Here is a 14,810-nt window from a genome sequence, read left to right on the forward strand (position 1 = left end):
CCAAAAAGGATGAAATAATTTTTGGTAACAAAGATTCTCACATCTTCTAAAATAAGGAAAGAAGATATTCTGTTTTCAATCTCTTTCCAAAAGTGACAGCTTCCTTGTTTCCTATATATAAAGGAACACTCACGCCCTTTTGGTGAGTAAGAGTAATTGTTTTAAGAGCACTCTCTCTCATTGAACGAATCTTTTTCTCTCAAAACTTACTCTACCCCCATTTTTCTTTTCATCTCTATACCTTAACGTTTTCATATTTAAGGAAGAAAAGAATTTTTACAGTTACATTTTGAAAAACAGTTCTGTGTTCTAATCGACCTTCTAATCTGATAAAACTGTTTTTCCTGTGCTTATATAGGCATTTTTTTCTGTCTATTTAGAATCTGTATTCTACAGTAGACAGGCTCTTTATTTTGTTAAACTTTTGAGTGTAATAGCTTAGGTTAGAAGCTATTGAGATAGAGGTTATCAAGCGACCTTCTCCATGTGTGGGATAGCAATGTCTTGAATTGAGTTTTCTGTACTCTACCAAAAACAGAAAGGGTTGAGGTTAACTAGAACCTTTGGAAAATCTAGTGGGACAAAAGGGTAGATCTAGGTTGTTGATCTATTTGCCTTGTACTGTTGGTTTGTCTCTTACCCTTTAAAAGAGATAACTTAGTGGAGGATCTCAAGATGCGTCTTGGAGAGTTGATGTAGGCGAGTTAGTGCCGAACCACTATAACTCTCGGTGTTGATCTTTTTATTTCTGAAGTTTGGTTGATACTGTCTCTTTCACACTCTTATTTAATTTTTTTTTTGAAACGCTGAAATTGTTAATATTCAGATGTTCTAAAACGACAATAAGTTTCATCTATTCTAAACGTTAGAACTCTGGTATTCTAATATAGTGAATATACAATGTTCTAACTATTGTTCTATTTCCAGTATTATTCACTGTTTGGGTTTCTATTTTGTTTTCTAAACTTTATGAGGATGTTCTAATCCTGATAACTCTTCATCATAAAGTTACTTTAACATTTGATTAAGACTCTGTGAAGAAGTTCTAATAACTATCTTTCACATAGTGTTATATGGTCTTGCAAACTTTATGAGGAAGTTCTGAGTTCAATAACTTTCCTTCATAAAGAAGCTCTGATATTGTACAAGTCAGTGTGAAGCTGTTCTAATCAATAGCTGCACTTTGCACAGACTTTCTATATCTAAAAATAGAATATTGTGAGGAAATTCTAATCCATATTCTACTCTCACAAAGTTCTGCGTGTTTTTCCGCTGCACTTAGAATTCTAATTCTTGTTTAGAATTTCTAAAATTTATTTCAGTTTTTTAGAAAACCCAATTCACCCCCTCTTAGGTTGTGCCATATATATTCAGGACCCACAGTCTTCGTTGCAACTTCGAGATACACTAATGAGTGGAGGCATTTGGATCTATGTAGCAACTGTTTCATCTAGTTCCACGTCTACCATCATGCATCATTCTCACGCATGACTGTCTATTTTTAATTCAAATTATGAGTGGCTGTTGTTTGTCTATGGTGCATTATTTGCTGCTTCGGACATGATTGGCTATGGGTTCGCGACAGAGGACAGTGAATGAAACTTCCAACGAGCCATTTCAGGTTTCCAAGAAGGCAACAGTGATCCTGCTGTCGTGGAATCAATCGCGCTCAGGACTTGTTTACTCTATGAAAGAAATTATTTACCTTTCAAGGGGTGTGTTTTTTGGGATCTGTCAAAAACTTATCAATGCTCCTAGTTCTTTTTCTTTAGATAATTCTGAATTCAGATTCACGGGATTCTAAGAATATATTTTAGATTTCAGGCTTAATATTAAGGTCAAGTGGTTTAGAAGAAAAACAAATATGGATGTTCACTTATTAGCTAGAACATCTATTCTTCATGCTTGTTTTCAATTTTCGGATAATCTTTTTCGTCGTTGTGTTGGTAATTTCTATTGAATTAATGAAAGTCGCTCTCTCTTTAAAAAGAAATAGAAACAATTCAAGAATGGAAAAAACTGTCCATTAAATGAACGCTAAAATTTTCAGACATGGACCATCTTCAAACTGAATTTGCCTTTTATAGCACCTAAAATGCCACGAAAGTTCGACAATTTTTGTCCAACCTCACTCTACTGTCCAAAAATCAAATCCAACTTAGATTCTTTGGATTGCAAGCATTAATTGCAATTCAATTACTTATAATTCACAATTGAGACAAAATATTAAAATTTCCGTATTGGGCTTTTCTTCTTCTTGCTTTAATCAGATCAGAAGCAAACACAAAAAACTTCCGAGGATGATATTGGATTCTCTGGTTCTTAAGTTTGAGGTCTAATTTGGTTACTCACAAGTTATAAAACTCCTATTTTAATTAGTAATGCACTTCATGCTAGGGGCTATTCGGCAAAATTAACTGTTTTAGTAGCCGTTAGTTGTTTGAGTAGCGTTTAGTAGTTAATTGTTGGAGTAGCTTTTCATGAAACGCTAAAACTTTTTACAAAACACTACTTTAACCTCTAAAAACTAATCCAAACGTTATGTTACCGAACAGTATACAAAAAAGTAGCATTTAGTGTTTTGACTTAAAAAGTTATTACCGAGCATGAATTAAGTAAAGAAATTCCATTGTGTAATCAAAGAGATTGTAGTGTATTTTTTAAAATATAAAAACAAACTAATAATTAATAGCAAACTCTAGGGACAAAATTATAATTTTTCAAAAAATAACCCTACTTACAAACCAGAATAGTAAAGTGGGGTGTAAATGAGTCAAGCCGGCTCGAAAAAGTTCGGCTTGAATTCGAGCTTGAACTTAATGATGTTCATTTCAGAAGCTCGTTGTGTCTTATCGAGCTTTTATATATATATATATATCACATTATTAGGTAAACAGAACACAATTCTAAAATTTTTACACAATTTTAAAATTTTTAGACCGGTTAAATTTCAAACTGAATTAAATTCTATGAAGCTGAATTTTAAACTTGGTAGGTGAAGCGCGGCTCATTTACATCCGCACTTAAACCTATATATACTAGAAAAATCAGTAATAGAAACTTGCAAGACTTTTAGCATGGAAAATACGATGTTATTAGTTTGCTCTTTATCCTTCATTTTTCTTCTGCTAAGTTTGAAGCTTTGGTCATATACAACATCACATAACACGAAACTCCCTCCAAGTCACCTGCTCTACCGGTTATAGGTCATCTCTATCTTCTCAAGCAACCTCTTCATCGAACACTAGACAATCTTTCTAAAACATACGGTTCAATCTTCTCTCTCCAATGCGGTTCACGCTTTATGATCGTCGTCTCATCACCATCATTTGTCTAAGAATGCTTCACCAAAAAAGACATCATCTTTGCCAATCGCCCTTTTCTAACCATAGGGAAGAACGTAATCTACGATCAAAACTTAAACACCCTCATAACATCGCCGTACGGCGAACATTGGCGTCAGCTACGTCGCATAGGTACTCTTGAAATTTCTCAACGAATCGCCTTAATGGGTTTATAGGCATTCGAAGAGAAGAGATAAGAATTTTCCTTAAAAATATTTACAAAGTTTGTAACGATGGTTCTGATAAAGTAGAGATTAAACCTTTACTTTCAGAGCTAGTGTTTAATATAATGATGCGAATGATTACAGGAAAGAGGTATTGTGAAAGTAAGGTATTGGTAAATGAGATTTTTAGGTATACAGAGGTTTCATATTCAGGATTTTTCTTGCCAATTTTACAATGGGTTGATGCTAAAGGGAATTTAAAGAAAGTGAAACAACTTGCTAAGACAAGTTATGAGTTGATGCAACAACTTATTGATGAACAGAAAAATGATAAAAAAGGCAGCAATGACTCAGTGATCGGCCATCTGCTTTCTTTGCGACAATTGGAGCTGGAATATTATACTGATGAAATCATCAAGGCACTTATAATGGTCGGTACTGAAATATTAATAGTAAACATATTTTATAATAAAATTGTTTTATCTATATTTAACTTTTTAATAACATGTGCAGGATATTATATCAGCTGGCACAGAATCGTCAATTACTACAATGGAATGGACGATGTCTAAGTTGCTCAACAACCAACAAATGCTAGAGAAAGCTAAAAAAGAGTTGGATAGTAAAATTGGTCAAGAAAGATTGATAGAAGAATCTGATATTTCCAATTTACCCTATCTGCAAAATATTATATCAGAATGTCTTCGATTATACCCAACAGGTCCACTGCTTCTTCCATACATGTCGAACGAAGACTGCAGAGTTGGAGGATATTATGTGCCAAAAAATACAGTTCTTGCTGTTAATGCATGGGCTTTACACAGAACCCCTAAATTATGGGATGATGCATCGACATTTTAGCCTGAGAGATTTGAAGGAGATAAAGATGAGGCTTACAAGACAAGTTCCTGCCATTCGGACTTGGCAGGAGGGCCTGCCTTGGAATGGGGCTTGCAAATAGGGCTACGGCCTTTGCTTTAGGGTCAATGATCCAATGCTTTGAATGGAAAAGAATGGAAGGTGAGGAGATTGACATGAGTGAAGCGATAGGATTCACCGTGTCAAAGTGTAAGCCACTGGTGGCCATATGCAAAGCACGTGATGTCATCCATAAAGAACTCAGCATGCTTGACCTTAGTAAGTTGTGGCCATAAATAAGACTCGTATTGTATGTGTCGTCCGTCACGTTAGTTCCATTTTACGTTTGCGGAGTCCCATTGCTAAAAATCTAAAGTCAATGTTAGTCTTTTTATCACAAGTTTTTTTTTTTTAAAGGAAAATTAAGCTTTATTAATAAGATGATAACAAGAGATAAGCTTTAATATAATACTATCTCAATATTGATGGTTAAAGTAAATATAACGATTAATTAATAAAATAGCAGTACGTATATATATATACATTTCAGTTCAATATATATATATATATACGATGAAGAGTTAAAGTGAATATAACGATTAATTAATAAAATAACAGCACGTGTATATATATATATATATATATATATATATATATATATATATATATATATATATATATATATATATATCATTTATTTAAAATTCTTTATAATTGTTCTATAATATCACATGTTTCAATATATATAGATATAATAATAAAATATTATATATATTCTTAAAATTAAAATTTTCAACTCTTCATCACTCATACACATGTTTATTTTATTTAAAAATAAATTTTAAAAGTTAAATTTAAAATTTTTGAAATATTTAATTATGCATATTCTATTTGAAAATTTATTTTAAAAATATATATCCAATCAAATTATATAAACATAAAGAAAAAAAATAAAAAATATACTTTTTTTCTATTCTTTTTTATCTCTATCCTAAATAAAATATTCTAAATTATAATAAAAACATTATCAAATATTTTAAAAAATAAATATTTAAAAGATAAAACATAAAATTGCTTAATTATCTCTATCTATTTATTCAAAAAATAATTTTAATAAATTGTATCTCATTAACTAATAAAATATAATTTTATTAATTAATCATGATTAGATATATTTAAATTTTATTAATACGCGGTTAAAAAATTCATTATGCTCCCTATTTTCATATTTATATACAATAGAGAGTAATTTAACTTATCGAGATAGCTGTTGAATGAACCGAGCCGCCCACCATAGCCATAAACTAGAAATATCCGCCGCCGGTAAATCACTAAAGTCAACTTTTACATTTTCATTGTTTAAACTCCAAACAAATACAATATCTACTCATAGATATGCAAACCCTTTCTTCTTTTATATATACATAATCAGCACATAAAATTACAACACACTACAACTGAATTGAACCATGGAAGGTTTCTTACCTATAGTTTCTGTTTTATCTTTTCTATTTCTATTGTTCAAGCTCTGGTCACATAATAAAAGAACACAACTAAAACTCCCACCAACTCCTCCTGCTCTTCCAGTTATAGGTCATCTTCATCTTTTTAAACAACCCATTCATAGAAATCTCCAAAATCTTTCTCAAAAGTACGGTTCAATTTTCTCTCTCCGTTGTGGATCTTACCCTATGATCATCATCTCATCACCATCAGCTGTAGAAGAATGCTTCACTAAGAACGACATCGTTCTAGCTAATCGCCCTCCTTTACTAATGGGAAAGTACTTAAATTACAATCATACCACTCTAGTAACCGCCCCATACGGGGATCATTGGCGTAACCTCCGCCGTATAAGTGCTCTTGAAATTTTCTCAGCGAAACGCCTAGATACGTTTCTTGGCATTAGAAGAGAAGAGATAAGAATTTTCCTTCAAAAGCTAAATCAAGCTTGCTGTGATGGTTTTAGTAAAGTAGAGATGAGACCTTTGCTTTCAGAGCTAACGTTCAATATAATTATGCGAATGGTTACAGGAAAGAGGTATGGTAATTATGACGTTGAAGAGGCAAGAAAATTTAGAGAAATGATAAGGGAGATCTTTGCATATGCAGAGGCTTCATATCCTGGGGATTTCTTGCCATTTTTACAATGGATTGATTTTCAAGGTTATGTGAAGAAAGTGAAAGCACTTGCTAGGAGAACTGATGAGTTATTGCAAGGTCTTATTGATAGACAAAGAAATGATCAAAATAGCAGTAATAAATCAATGATCAGTCATCTTCTTTCTTTGCAAGAATCGCAACCTGAATATTATACTGATGAGATCGTCAAGGGCTTTATATTGGTGAGTGAAATTAATCTTTTAATTTCTACATTTTTACAGTTAATTCAATTTTTTTTTTTTTAACACTCTATTGAGATTAGTACTCAGAAAATTCCTTTCCAAAATGGTAACTCCATATGATATCACCATTTGCAGATCCAACCCAGTTTTAAATTAGAAATTCCTCCACTTTATTTTTCCATGAAATAGAGCATGAGAAAACATATTTTTATTTTTCTATTAAAAATTGGATTAATTATCTCCATTAAGTTAATTATATGTCTAATTGCAAATAAAAAATTAAAAAAAAAAAAAAGTCAAACAATTATACATGAGTTGGTGGAAATTGGCTGTTGCTGTATTGGCTGTAATATGTATAAATGACAAACAACAAGTTGCATATGTTTTTATTATAAAAAATGGTCAAAATAATATTTTCTTTATGAATTATGATAGAAATAATTACACGGCCTTTATTATATTAATCACTTAATTGTAGATGGATTAAAAAGATTAGTCATCATTATACAGCTTTCGGATTAAGCTTTATCCATTCACACTTGTTGGGTAAGAAAGTAGAACTTTACTTTTATTGGTTAATAGTATTTTTTATATATGGGAGGCCAAATGAACCAAGAAAACATTTATGTCTGTTTGTTTCTATAATATAACTCGCAGAAAAATAAGTAATTTAAAAAATATTTTGCATGAAAAATATTTTTTTTTGAATAATATTTTCTAAATTACTTATTTTGCGTTGTTTGATTATAATATTGAAAATTAGCTAAAAATATTAAAGTTTTTATCTCATATGACCATAAAAAAATATTAATAATTATAGAAATTTTAAAATTTTATTGTTAAATATAAGAAGAATGAAAAAATGTAAATTATAAAAGTCAGCGGTGGCCGCGGTGGTGGCCGGTGGTAAATGGTGACTAGTAATAGTGACTATGATGATTAATAAATTATTACTCTGTTGAAAATGGAAAGTTGTTTTTTTTTTTTTTTTTTAAATGATTTAATTTTTCTTTGTTCAGGAAAATATTTTCAGTTGACTTATTTTTTTAAATGTCCCAAACAACGGAAAATTGTGGTAAATATTTTCCTGTAAGTTACTTTACAGAAATAAACGGAGCCTAAAGTCCTCCTTCTTGAATAACATTCAAATATTTTTAGTTGAGAAGACTCGAACTCCAATCGTAGAAAAAACAATCATTGATGCTGCTATAGTATTTTTAGATACAATTTTTTTTAATATTATTAATCAAGATGATTTGTTTTGATACATACGTCAGTTAATATATGAATTATAATGACATTTTCTATAATAGAACTTATGGTAAGATTTTCAAATGTACAGGATATCATATTTGGTGGGACAGAATCGTCAGCTCTTACAATAGAATGGGCATTATCAAGCCTGCTCAAAAACCCACAAGTGCTAGAGAAAGCTAAAGATGAGCTAGACATTAAAATTGGGCAAGAAAGTTTAATGGATGAGTTAGATATTTCAAAATTATTTTATCTTCAAAATATTATATCTGAGACTCTTAGATTATATCCAGCAGGCCCATTGCTTCTTCCTCATTTATCAAGCAAGGATTGCACTATTGAAGGATATAATGTATCAAAGAATACAATTGTATTGGTTAATGCATGGGCTATACATAGAAACCCTAATTTATGGAATGATGCAGAGAAATTCAAGCCTGAGAGATTCGAAGAAGGTGAAAGTGATGCATATTGCTACAAGTTCATGCCATTTGGTCATGGCAGAAGGACATGTCCTGGAATGGGCCTTGCCAATAAGGTTGTGGGCTTTGCTTTGGGTTGTATGATCCAATGTTTTGAATGGGAAAGAGTAGATGGTAAAGAAATTGATATGACTGAAGGGATTGGGCTCTCCATGCCAAAGGCTATTCCACTAGAAGTCATGTGCAAAGCACGTGAAATAATGAAAGTGTACTCTTCTTTGTGAAGCAAACAATGAAAAAAAAAAAAAAAAAAATCCAAAATAGAACACAGTTGAATTATCCTCCTAACTTTGATTTTGGGTCATTAAAAAGGGTCTTCTTTTTTAAGTGATTTGTTAATATTCACAATCAAAATAAAGTCATATATATATAATAGTTTACCATATGAAAATTCATTAATTACTAAAAATATCCATTTTTTTACACGTATTTTCACGTTTAGACCAAGAGTAATATTCTTGTAATAATGTCAATTTTTCAAGTAATATTCGTCGGGAGATGCAATTCGCTCCCACTTATCCCACCAAATATTGATATCAGTATTCTTTAGTTAATTATTATAAATTAATTAATTATCATTAAGTTATTCAAATCTAAAAATTAAGTAATTGAATTGATGAACCACACATTGTTATAGTTACATATGAGATCATGAGTCGTGAATCATTACTTACTAGTTATGGGCCACGGGCCCATGGATAAGTCCAGCTTTCCACAAACCTAAATATAATAATACATGTAGTAATAGTGCATTATACAAATTCCACTCCAACAGACTCTGCGAGGTCCACCAGAACAGAGAAAATGGCAGAAACTGAAAAGCACCAACTACAAGACCATCCTCAATCACCAGAAATGCCAAGTTTCTCTCTCCGCATTTGGCCACCGTCGCAGAAAACACGCGACGTCGTCATTAAACACCTCACCGATACCCTCTCTTCTCCATCATCCTTCACTAACCGCTACGGTACGTTTCCGTTGGAAGAGGCCGTCGCAACAGCCAAAGTCATCGAGGAAGATTCTTTTCGCGCCGCCGCCGTTTCCGGCGTTGAGGATGATGCCTGTCGTGGAATCGAGATCCTTCAAGTTTATTCTAAGGAGATCAGCAAGAGATTGCTCGAAATGGTCAAGAATCAGGCAAGAAAACAGCAAGACGGTTCTGTTTCTAGTGAGGAAAATATTCCATCTTAGAAATGTGATTGCTTGCTTGATTAATTGTTATTATTAATGGATGAATTTTCGGTTATAGAGTTTGATAGATTGCAATGCGGTTGCCATAGATTTGTTTCTGCCTTTTGGGCTGCGATTTGTGAATTTGAGATTTGATTTATTGGGATTTCTTTTGATTTTGCATTCCTGTGCGAATAAATGTAAATGAGGTGGTTTTCAATTGATTTTGAATAGAAACACAAATGAATGCGTTGATTAGGCAAATGGAACGAGTCTTTCTCTTTTATTTTGCATTTCAGTCAACTGAGTTCTAATCAAAATTTTCAGCTACATTTGAATATTTGGTATGTGGACATATTCTCTTGATTCTACTTTTCCACCCTAGCAAGGGCATCTAGGAAACCAGTTCCTCCTTCATATGGCTTTTCTTTTAGTATTGGAGATATTGCGGGAATTGTAAAAATTATTGAAAATTAAGAAATGTCAAATTTTTTTTGTCTATTTATTGGACTATTCTGATATTTTGATTTTTATTATAGAAAATCATGACTCTGCATTAAAAAAAATGTAGGAGGTAGCAGAAGTTGTATAGTTGGTATGAAGTCACTTCAGAATAAGAATAATTTAAGCAAAATCCACCAAACCTATCCTTATCCAAACTTACTATTACAGATACAATAATAATATTTTAAATCAAAAGTCTATGCAGTTTGTCTCTCTGTGTGTTGCTGTTCTAGATGCCCTCACTCCGATTTGGCTTGCAAGAAACAAAGCCCTGCAAATCAAAGATGAAGATTGAAGAATAAGAGGAAGAAATTATTGTTTTAGCATTCAGTTATATCGAATCTCAATAACTTCTGGGTTAATTTCTAAGAATAGACACCTAACCTGACTGTCGTGTGGGCTAGGAGTCCAGTCGTTTGTTGCGGGATTGCTTCTGCAACCTGAGACCAGAGTAGCAGCATCCCCATGACCTCTTGGCAATTGAATATAATATCCATTTTCATTTTCTTCTTTCGCAGCCCTTATGAATCCACTCCCTGTCTGTTCAATCACAAAAACCAATCATAAGGCATTCAAAAACACACAAACACATAAAAAATAATAATAATAATAATAAATAAATAAATAAAAGGGAAAGGAAATAATTGAAACAGAACCGTGTAGTGCTGCTTGTCAATAGAATCCAACTCTTTATAGTACTGCGTCTCCACAAACTCATCTTGCTCAATGTTGACCCCTTCTTTAGAGAATACGATCTGGAAAATATATAAGATCATTCATAGTATTGTATATGAGCAAAATGTCAAAGAAAAGGGAGTGAAAGTATAGGTACAGGAGATATAGATTGGGATTGAAGAGATCGAAGCCTCTCAAGCTCGGGAATATCGCGTTGGTCAGCGTCAGAAAGAGGAGGGGTTCGTGTTGTTATGTCTGATTCACTTCTATTTGGTTTTGCAGGTCGTTTTGGAGCAATAGAATCGAATTGAGCTCTCACTTTTTTGGCGATTTCGAGCTGATCATTGGCATCCAAAATCTCGTCGCTTCTGCTTGGCTTTGTCACAGTCCATTGATCCACCATCTTCCGAGTTTCTTTGTTAGTGCTTCTCTTCTCTCTGTCTTGCCTATGCTAATGTCCCTTGGAGACGCTACCAGCTATAAATCTTTCCCGATTTTATATTGGCAGTTTTGTTTCATATACCTGGATGATGTAAAAAACTAGGGGCTGTGTCAAAAACCGCTTGCTCGGTTTCCTTTGGTTTTCGGTTTTGGTGGATTTCCATTCTGGGCTTTGCAAGGTTAAGGTGGGCTTTGCGCTCCTTTCACTCTTAAATGTTGGGCTTTGAAATCCACGTGCACTCAAGGGTCTTAAGAGAAATGGTTCTGAACTTCATTAATTATGCATATGATTTGCAAACAAATTAAACGGCAATGACATTTACTTAATTATAGTTATTTATTTGTAATAGCTATCACTACAAATAATTGGTTTCTACTTTCCTAAAAGCAAGCCTCTGACTTTTCTCAGTGCGCAAATAAAAAAAGGAAGATTAATTTCATTAATCTAATAATCTAACTGGAAAGGAGCCCGGTAGTGGTGTATGGGCCCAAAACTTTAGAATATGTTTTCTTTGACGCTTCATTTTTCTTTCCATGGTGACATCTGTTCATACTGCTTTTTTGCTGAAGTGACCCTGTTAAGTATATTTCAATTTCAGTAATGTCTTAACTAAAGCTGAAATAGACTTACATCAATTTAAGTAAATTAATTATGCATCATATATTACTTAATAATGTTAATTAATCATTTTAATCAAGAAGTAACAGGCCACTGAATAGCCATCATAAACAGTGAACATGTGAAAGCAGGTTGATTATTTCAACCATAATGTATAATTTACGACTCAAACTCCGGTCTTGTCCTTTCTTTAACAACTTTAATTTTGTAAGGATATGCACGATTGTTCATCACTACACCTTTCTTTTTTCCCCTCTCATGGACACCCATTAGCTTCACTTCTCGACAATTCCCACCAATTTCGATGGAAAAGTTTCAGTCTTGCAAGTTTCATATCATTCTGTTCCTTATCATATTAATTCAATTACATTCACTTGTTTTTCCCTCCTCAGGTTACACTCTTCCTGATAAGTACTTCATCAATTGTGGATCAGACTCCCCAGCCAGCCTCGGACCTGGGCGGTCTTTTATTGGTGATGCCCCTTACTTACTTGGTTCAAGGAAAGCTGTAAAGGACAGCAACCAATCTACAACCACATCATTATATCAAACTGCAAGAGTTTTCCAAGGACACTCTTCTTCATATCAGTTTGATATTGATGAACAAGGAATATACATAATAAGACTTCATTTCTTTGCTTTTTCATCCTCAGATGCTAACCTGACCAGTGCTTTATTCAATGTCAGGGCTTCTGAATTTCTATTATTATCAAATTTTAGTATCTCGAGGAGTAATTCACTTATGATTAAGGAATTCTTGTTCACAATTGATGCAAGAAAATTAATGATCCACTTCATACCATACAATAAGTCATCTTTAGCTTTTATAAATGCTATAGAAGTCTTTCTTGCACCAGAAAGCTTCATTCCTGATAATACAACTTATATCACTCCTTCAGGAATGAGAGGCAATTATAGTGGGTTGCTCCAACAAGGCTTGCATACTATCCACAGAATCAATGTTGGAGGCGACAAAGTCACAGAAAATAATGATAGCCTGTGGAGAAATTGGATACCTGATGATGATTTCTTGTCTTATCCTGAAACTGCAAAGAATCATTTACTCTTTGAAGGCAAATTACTTTCTGGTCCACAGGAAACTGAATATTCTGCTCCAGACCATGTATATAGGACTGCTAAAGAATTGAAGAGCTCAAATATTTCCAATATAACGTGGGGATTCCATGTCAGCAAGAATTCGAGGCACCTTGTCCGGGTACATTTCTGTGATATTATTAGTACAGGACTTGCTGTTCTTGTGTTCAAATTTAATATCTATAGCAACTTTAGTAAGAATATCAGCTCTTACGAAGCCACCCAGTCAGTTGCAGCTCCATTTTACTTTGACTTTGTTGTTGACTCTGATAATTCTGGATTCATGAATATAAGCGTGCACCAAAGAAAGGATTCTGAAACTAAAAATGCATTCTTGAATGGGCTGGAGATTATGGAAATGATGGAAAAATCGCACGAACCCACGAAGAATAGTAGGATGCCTTTTATGGTTGGTTCAATTGGTTCTGTGCTATTTCTTGTGGTTTTAATAGTAGGTTTGTTGGTGATTGTGAAATACAGGAGAGCAAAGGCTTCTAGAACTTCAGGAGTGCCATTTTCTGTGCCTCTTTATGGAGGAAGCTCCCACAACTGGTTGGCTGAAAGAACTGCTAATATTTCTCTGGCTCCTGACTTGAAACTAGCACTAAAAATACCATATGCTGAAATACAGCGTGGAACGAGGAACTTCAATACAAAATTCTTGATTGGTGAGGGTGGATTTGGAAAAGTCTACAAAGGAACTCTCCGTGACGGTGTAAATGTTGCAGTTAAAAGAAGTGAACCAGGTCATGGTCAAGGTATTTTGGAATTCCAAACAGAAATCATGGTCTTATCCCAAATTCGCCATCGCCATCTTGTTTCCTTAATTGGATACTGTGATGAAAGAAATGAAATGATATTGGTTTATGAATTTATGGAGAAGGGGACTCTAAGAGACCATCTTTACAGTTCAGTAGAAAACTCTGAAAAATATTCTTCGCAATCCAAACTGTCTTGGGAGCAAAGACTTAAAATTTGCATTGATGCTGCAAAAGGACTTCATTATTTGCATACCGGCTTGTCAAGCAGAATAATTCACCGTGATGTTAAGTCAACAAACATTTTGCTTAATGAAGAGTACATTGCTAAAGTTGCTGATTTTGGTCTTTCCAAGTCAGGTCCCCTTGATCCTGATGAAAATACTGGTGTAAAAGGCAGTTTTGGCTATCTTGATCCAGAATATTTTATGTCATTACAGTTGACAGAAAAATCTGATGTATATTCTTTTGGAGTAGTACTTCTTGAAGTACTTTGTGCTAGACCAGTAATTATGACATCCGATAGGAGGGAGGAGGTGAACTTAGCAGAGTGGGGAATGCTTTGGCAGAGGAAAGGTCAGCTTGAGAAAATCATTGATCCTTCTCTGATGGGGACCATTAACTCGAGTTCATTACGAAAATTTGGCGAAACAGCAGAGAAATGTTTGAGGGCAAGTGGTGCAGAAAGGCCTATGATGCATGATGTGATGTGGGATTTGGAATTTGCATTGAGGCTTCAACAAAACTCAATGCAAAGAGAGTTAGATGAGGACAGCATGAATACTGCTTCTCTGGAGTTGGCATTGCAAGCTGTTAACCACCTACCATCTCATAGAGTTCCAGGCGAAGAAGACAATTCATTTGCAGTATTAGGAGGTCCTGATGCTTCTGTTACAATGGCTAGTGGGGTTTTCTCACAACTAAGGATTGATTGTGGTAGATAAATCTTCACAGCTCAGTTTCAGGATAGCTAGTGGGTATATTTTTTATTTTTTTTCCTTTTTCCTGATGAGTCCAAATTAATTCCTTCTGCCTTGAATGTAATTTTTTAACTTTATTGAGCAGATGGTAAGCTTTTATTGATGTTTCAATTGGTGAACT

General features: G+C 33.6%; 4 protein-coding genes and 1 pseudogene across 4 annotated transcripts; 4 read left to right on the forward strand and 1 right to left on the reverse strand.

Annotated features, from left to right (window-relative positions):
- The first annotated feature begins 3,077 nt into the window (after positions 1 to 3,077).
- LOC105639988 (cytochrome P450 81Q32 pseudogene) lies at positions 3,078 to 4,662 on the forward strand (annotated as a pseudogene).
- Positions 4,663 to 5,695: 1,033 nt separating this feature from the next.
- LOC105639781 (cytochrome P450 81Q32) lies at positions 5,696 to 8,735 on the forward strand. Its single transcript, XM_012223933.4, has 2 exons — positions 5,696 to 6,711; positions 8,054 to 8,735. The coding sequence occupies exons 1-2, from the start codon at positions 5,836 to 5,838 to the stop codon at positions 8,669 to 8,671; spliced, it is 1,494 nt and encodes a 497-aa protein (XP_012079323.1). The 5' UTR covers positions 5,696 to 5,835; the 3' UTR covers positions 8,672 to 8,735.
- Positions 8,736 to 9,187: 452 nt separating this feature from the next.
- Positions 9,188 to 9,800, forward strand: LOC105639780 (MFP1 attachment factor 1). The gene has a single exon (XM_012223932.4). It carries the CDS (start codon positions 9,252 to 9,254, stop codon positions 9,636 to 9,638), a length of 387 nt encoding a protein of 128 aa, XP_012079322.1. The 5' UTR covers positions 9,188 to 9,251; the 3' UTR covers positions 9,639 to 9,800.
- Positions 9,801 to 10,201: 401 nt separating this feature from the next.
- On the reverse strand, positions 10,202 to 11,289 carry MEE59 (maternal effect embryo arrest 59). The gene is made up of 4 exons (XM_012223930.4): positions 10,954 to 11,289; positions 10,778 to 10,876; positions 10,506 to 10,661; positions 10,202 to 10,392 (listed from the first exon to the last, which is right to left on the reverse strand). The coding sequence occupies exons 1-4, from the start codon at positions 11,197 to 11,199 to the stop codon at positions 10,351 to 10,353; spliced, it is 543 nt and encodes a 180-aa protein (XP_012079320.1). The 5' UTR covers positions 11,200 to 11,289; the 3' UTR covers positions 10,202 to 10,350.
- Positions 11,290 to 11,999: 710 nt separating this feature from the next.
- LOC105639778 (putative receptor-like protein kinase At5g24010) lies at positions 12,000 to 14,800 on the forward strand. Its single transcript, XM_012223929.4, has one exon. The coding sequence runs from the start codon at positions 12,161 to 12,163 to the stop codon at positions 14,651 to 14,653; it is 2,493 nt and encodes an 830-aa protein (XP_012079319.1). The 5' UTR covers positions 12,000 to 12,160; the 3' UTR covers positions 14,654 to 14,800.
- The last annotated feature ends 10 nt before the right edge of the window (positions 14,801 to 14,810 follow it).

This window comes from Jatropha curcas, chromosome 3 (assembly GCF_041381405.1).
Source record: "Jatropha curcas cultivar XTBG-Jc1 chromosome 3, XTBG_Jcur_1.0, whole genome shotgun sequence".
Classification (NCBI taxonomy): Eukaryota; Viridiplantae; Streptophyta; class Magnoliopsida; order Malpighiales; family Euphorbiaceae; genus Jatropha; species Jatropha curcas.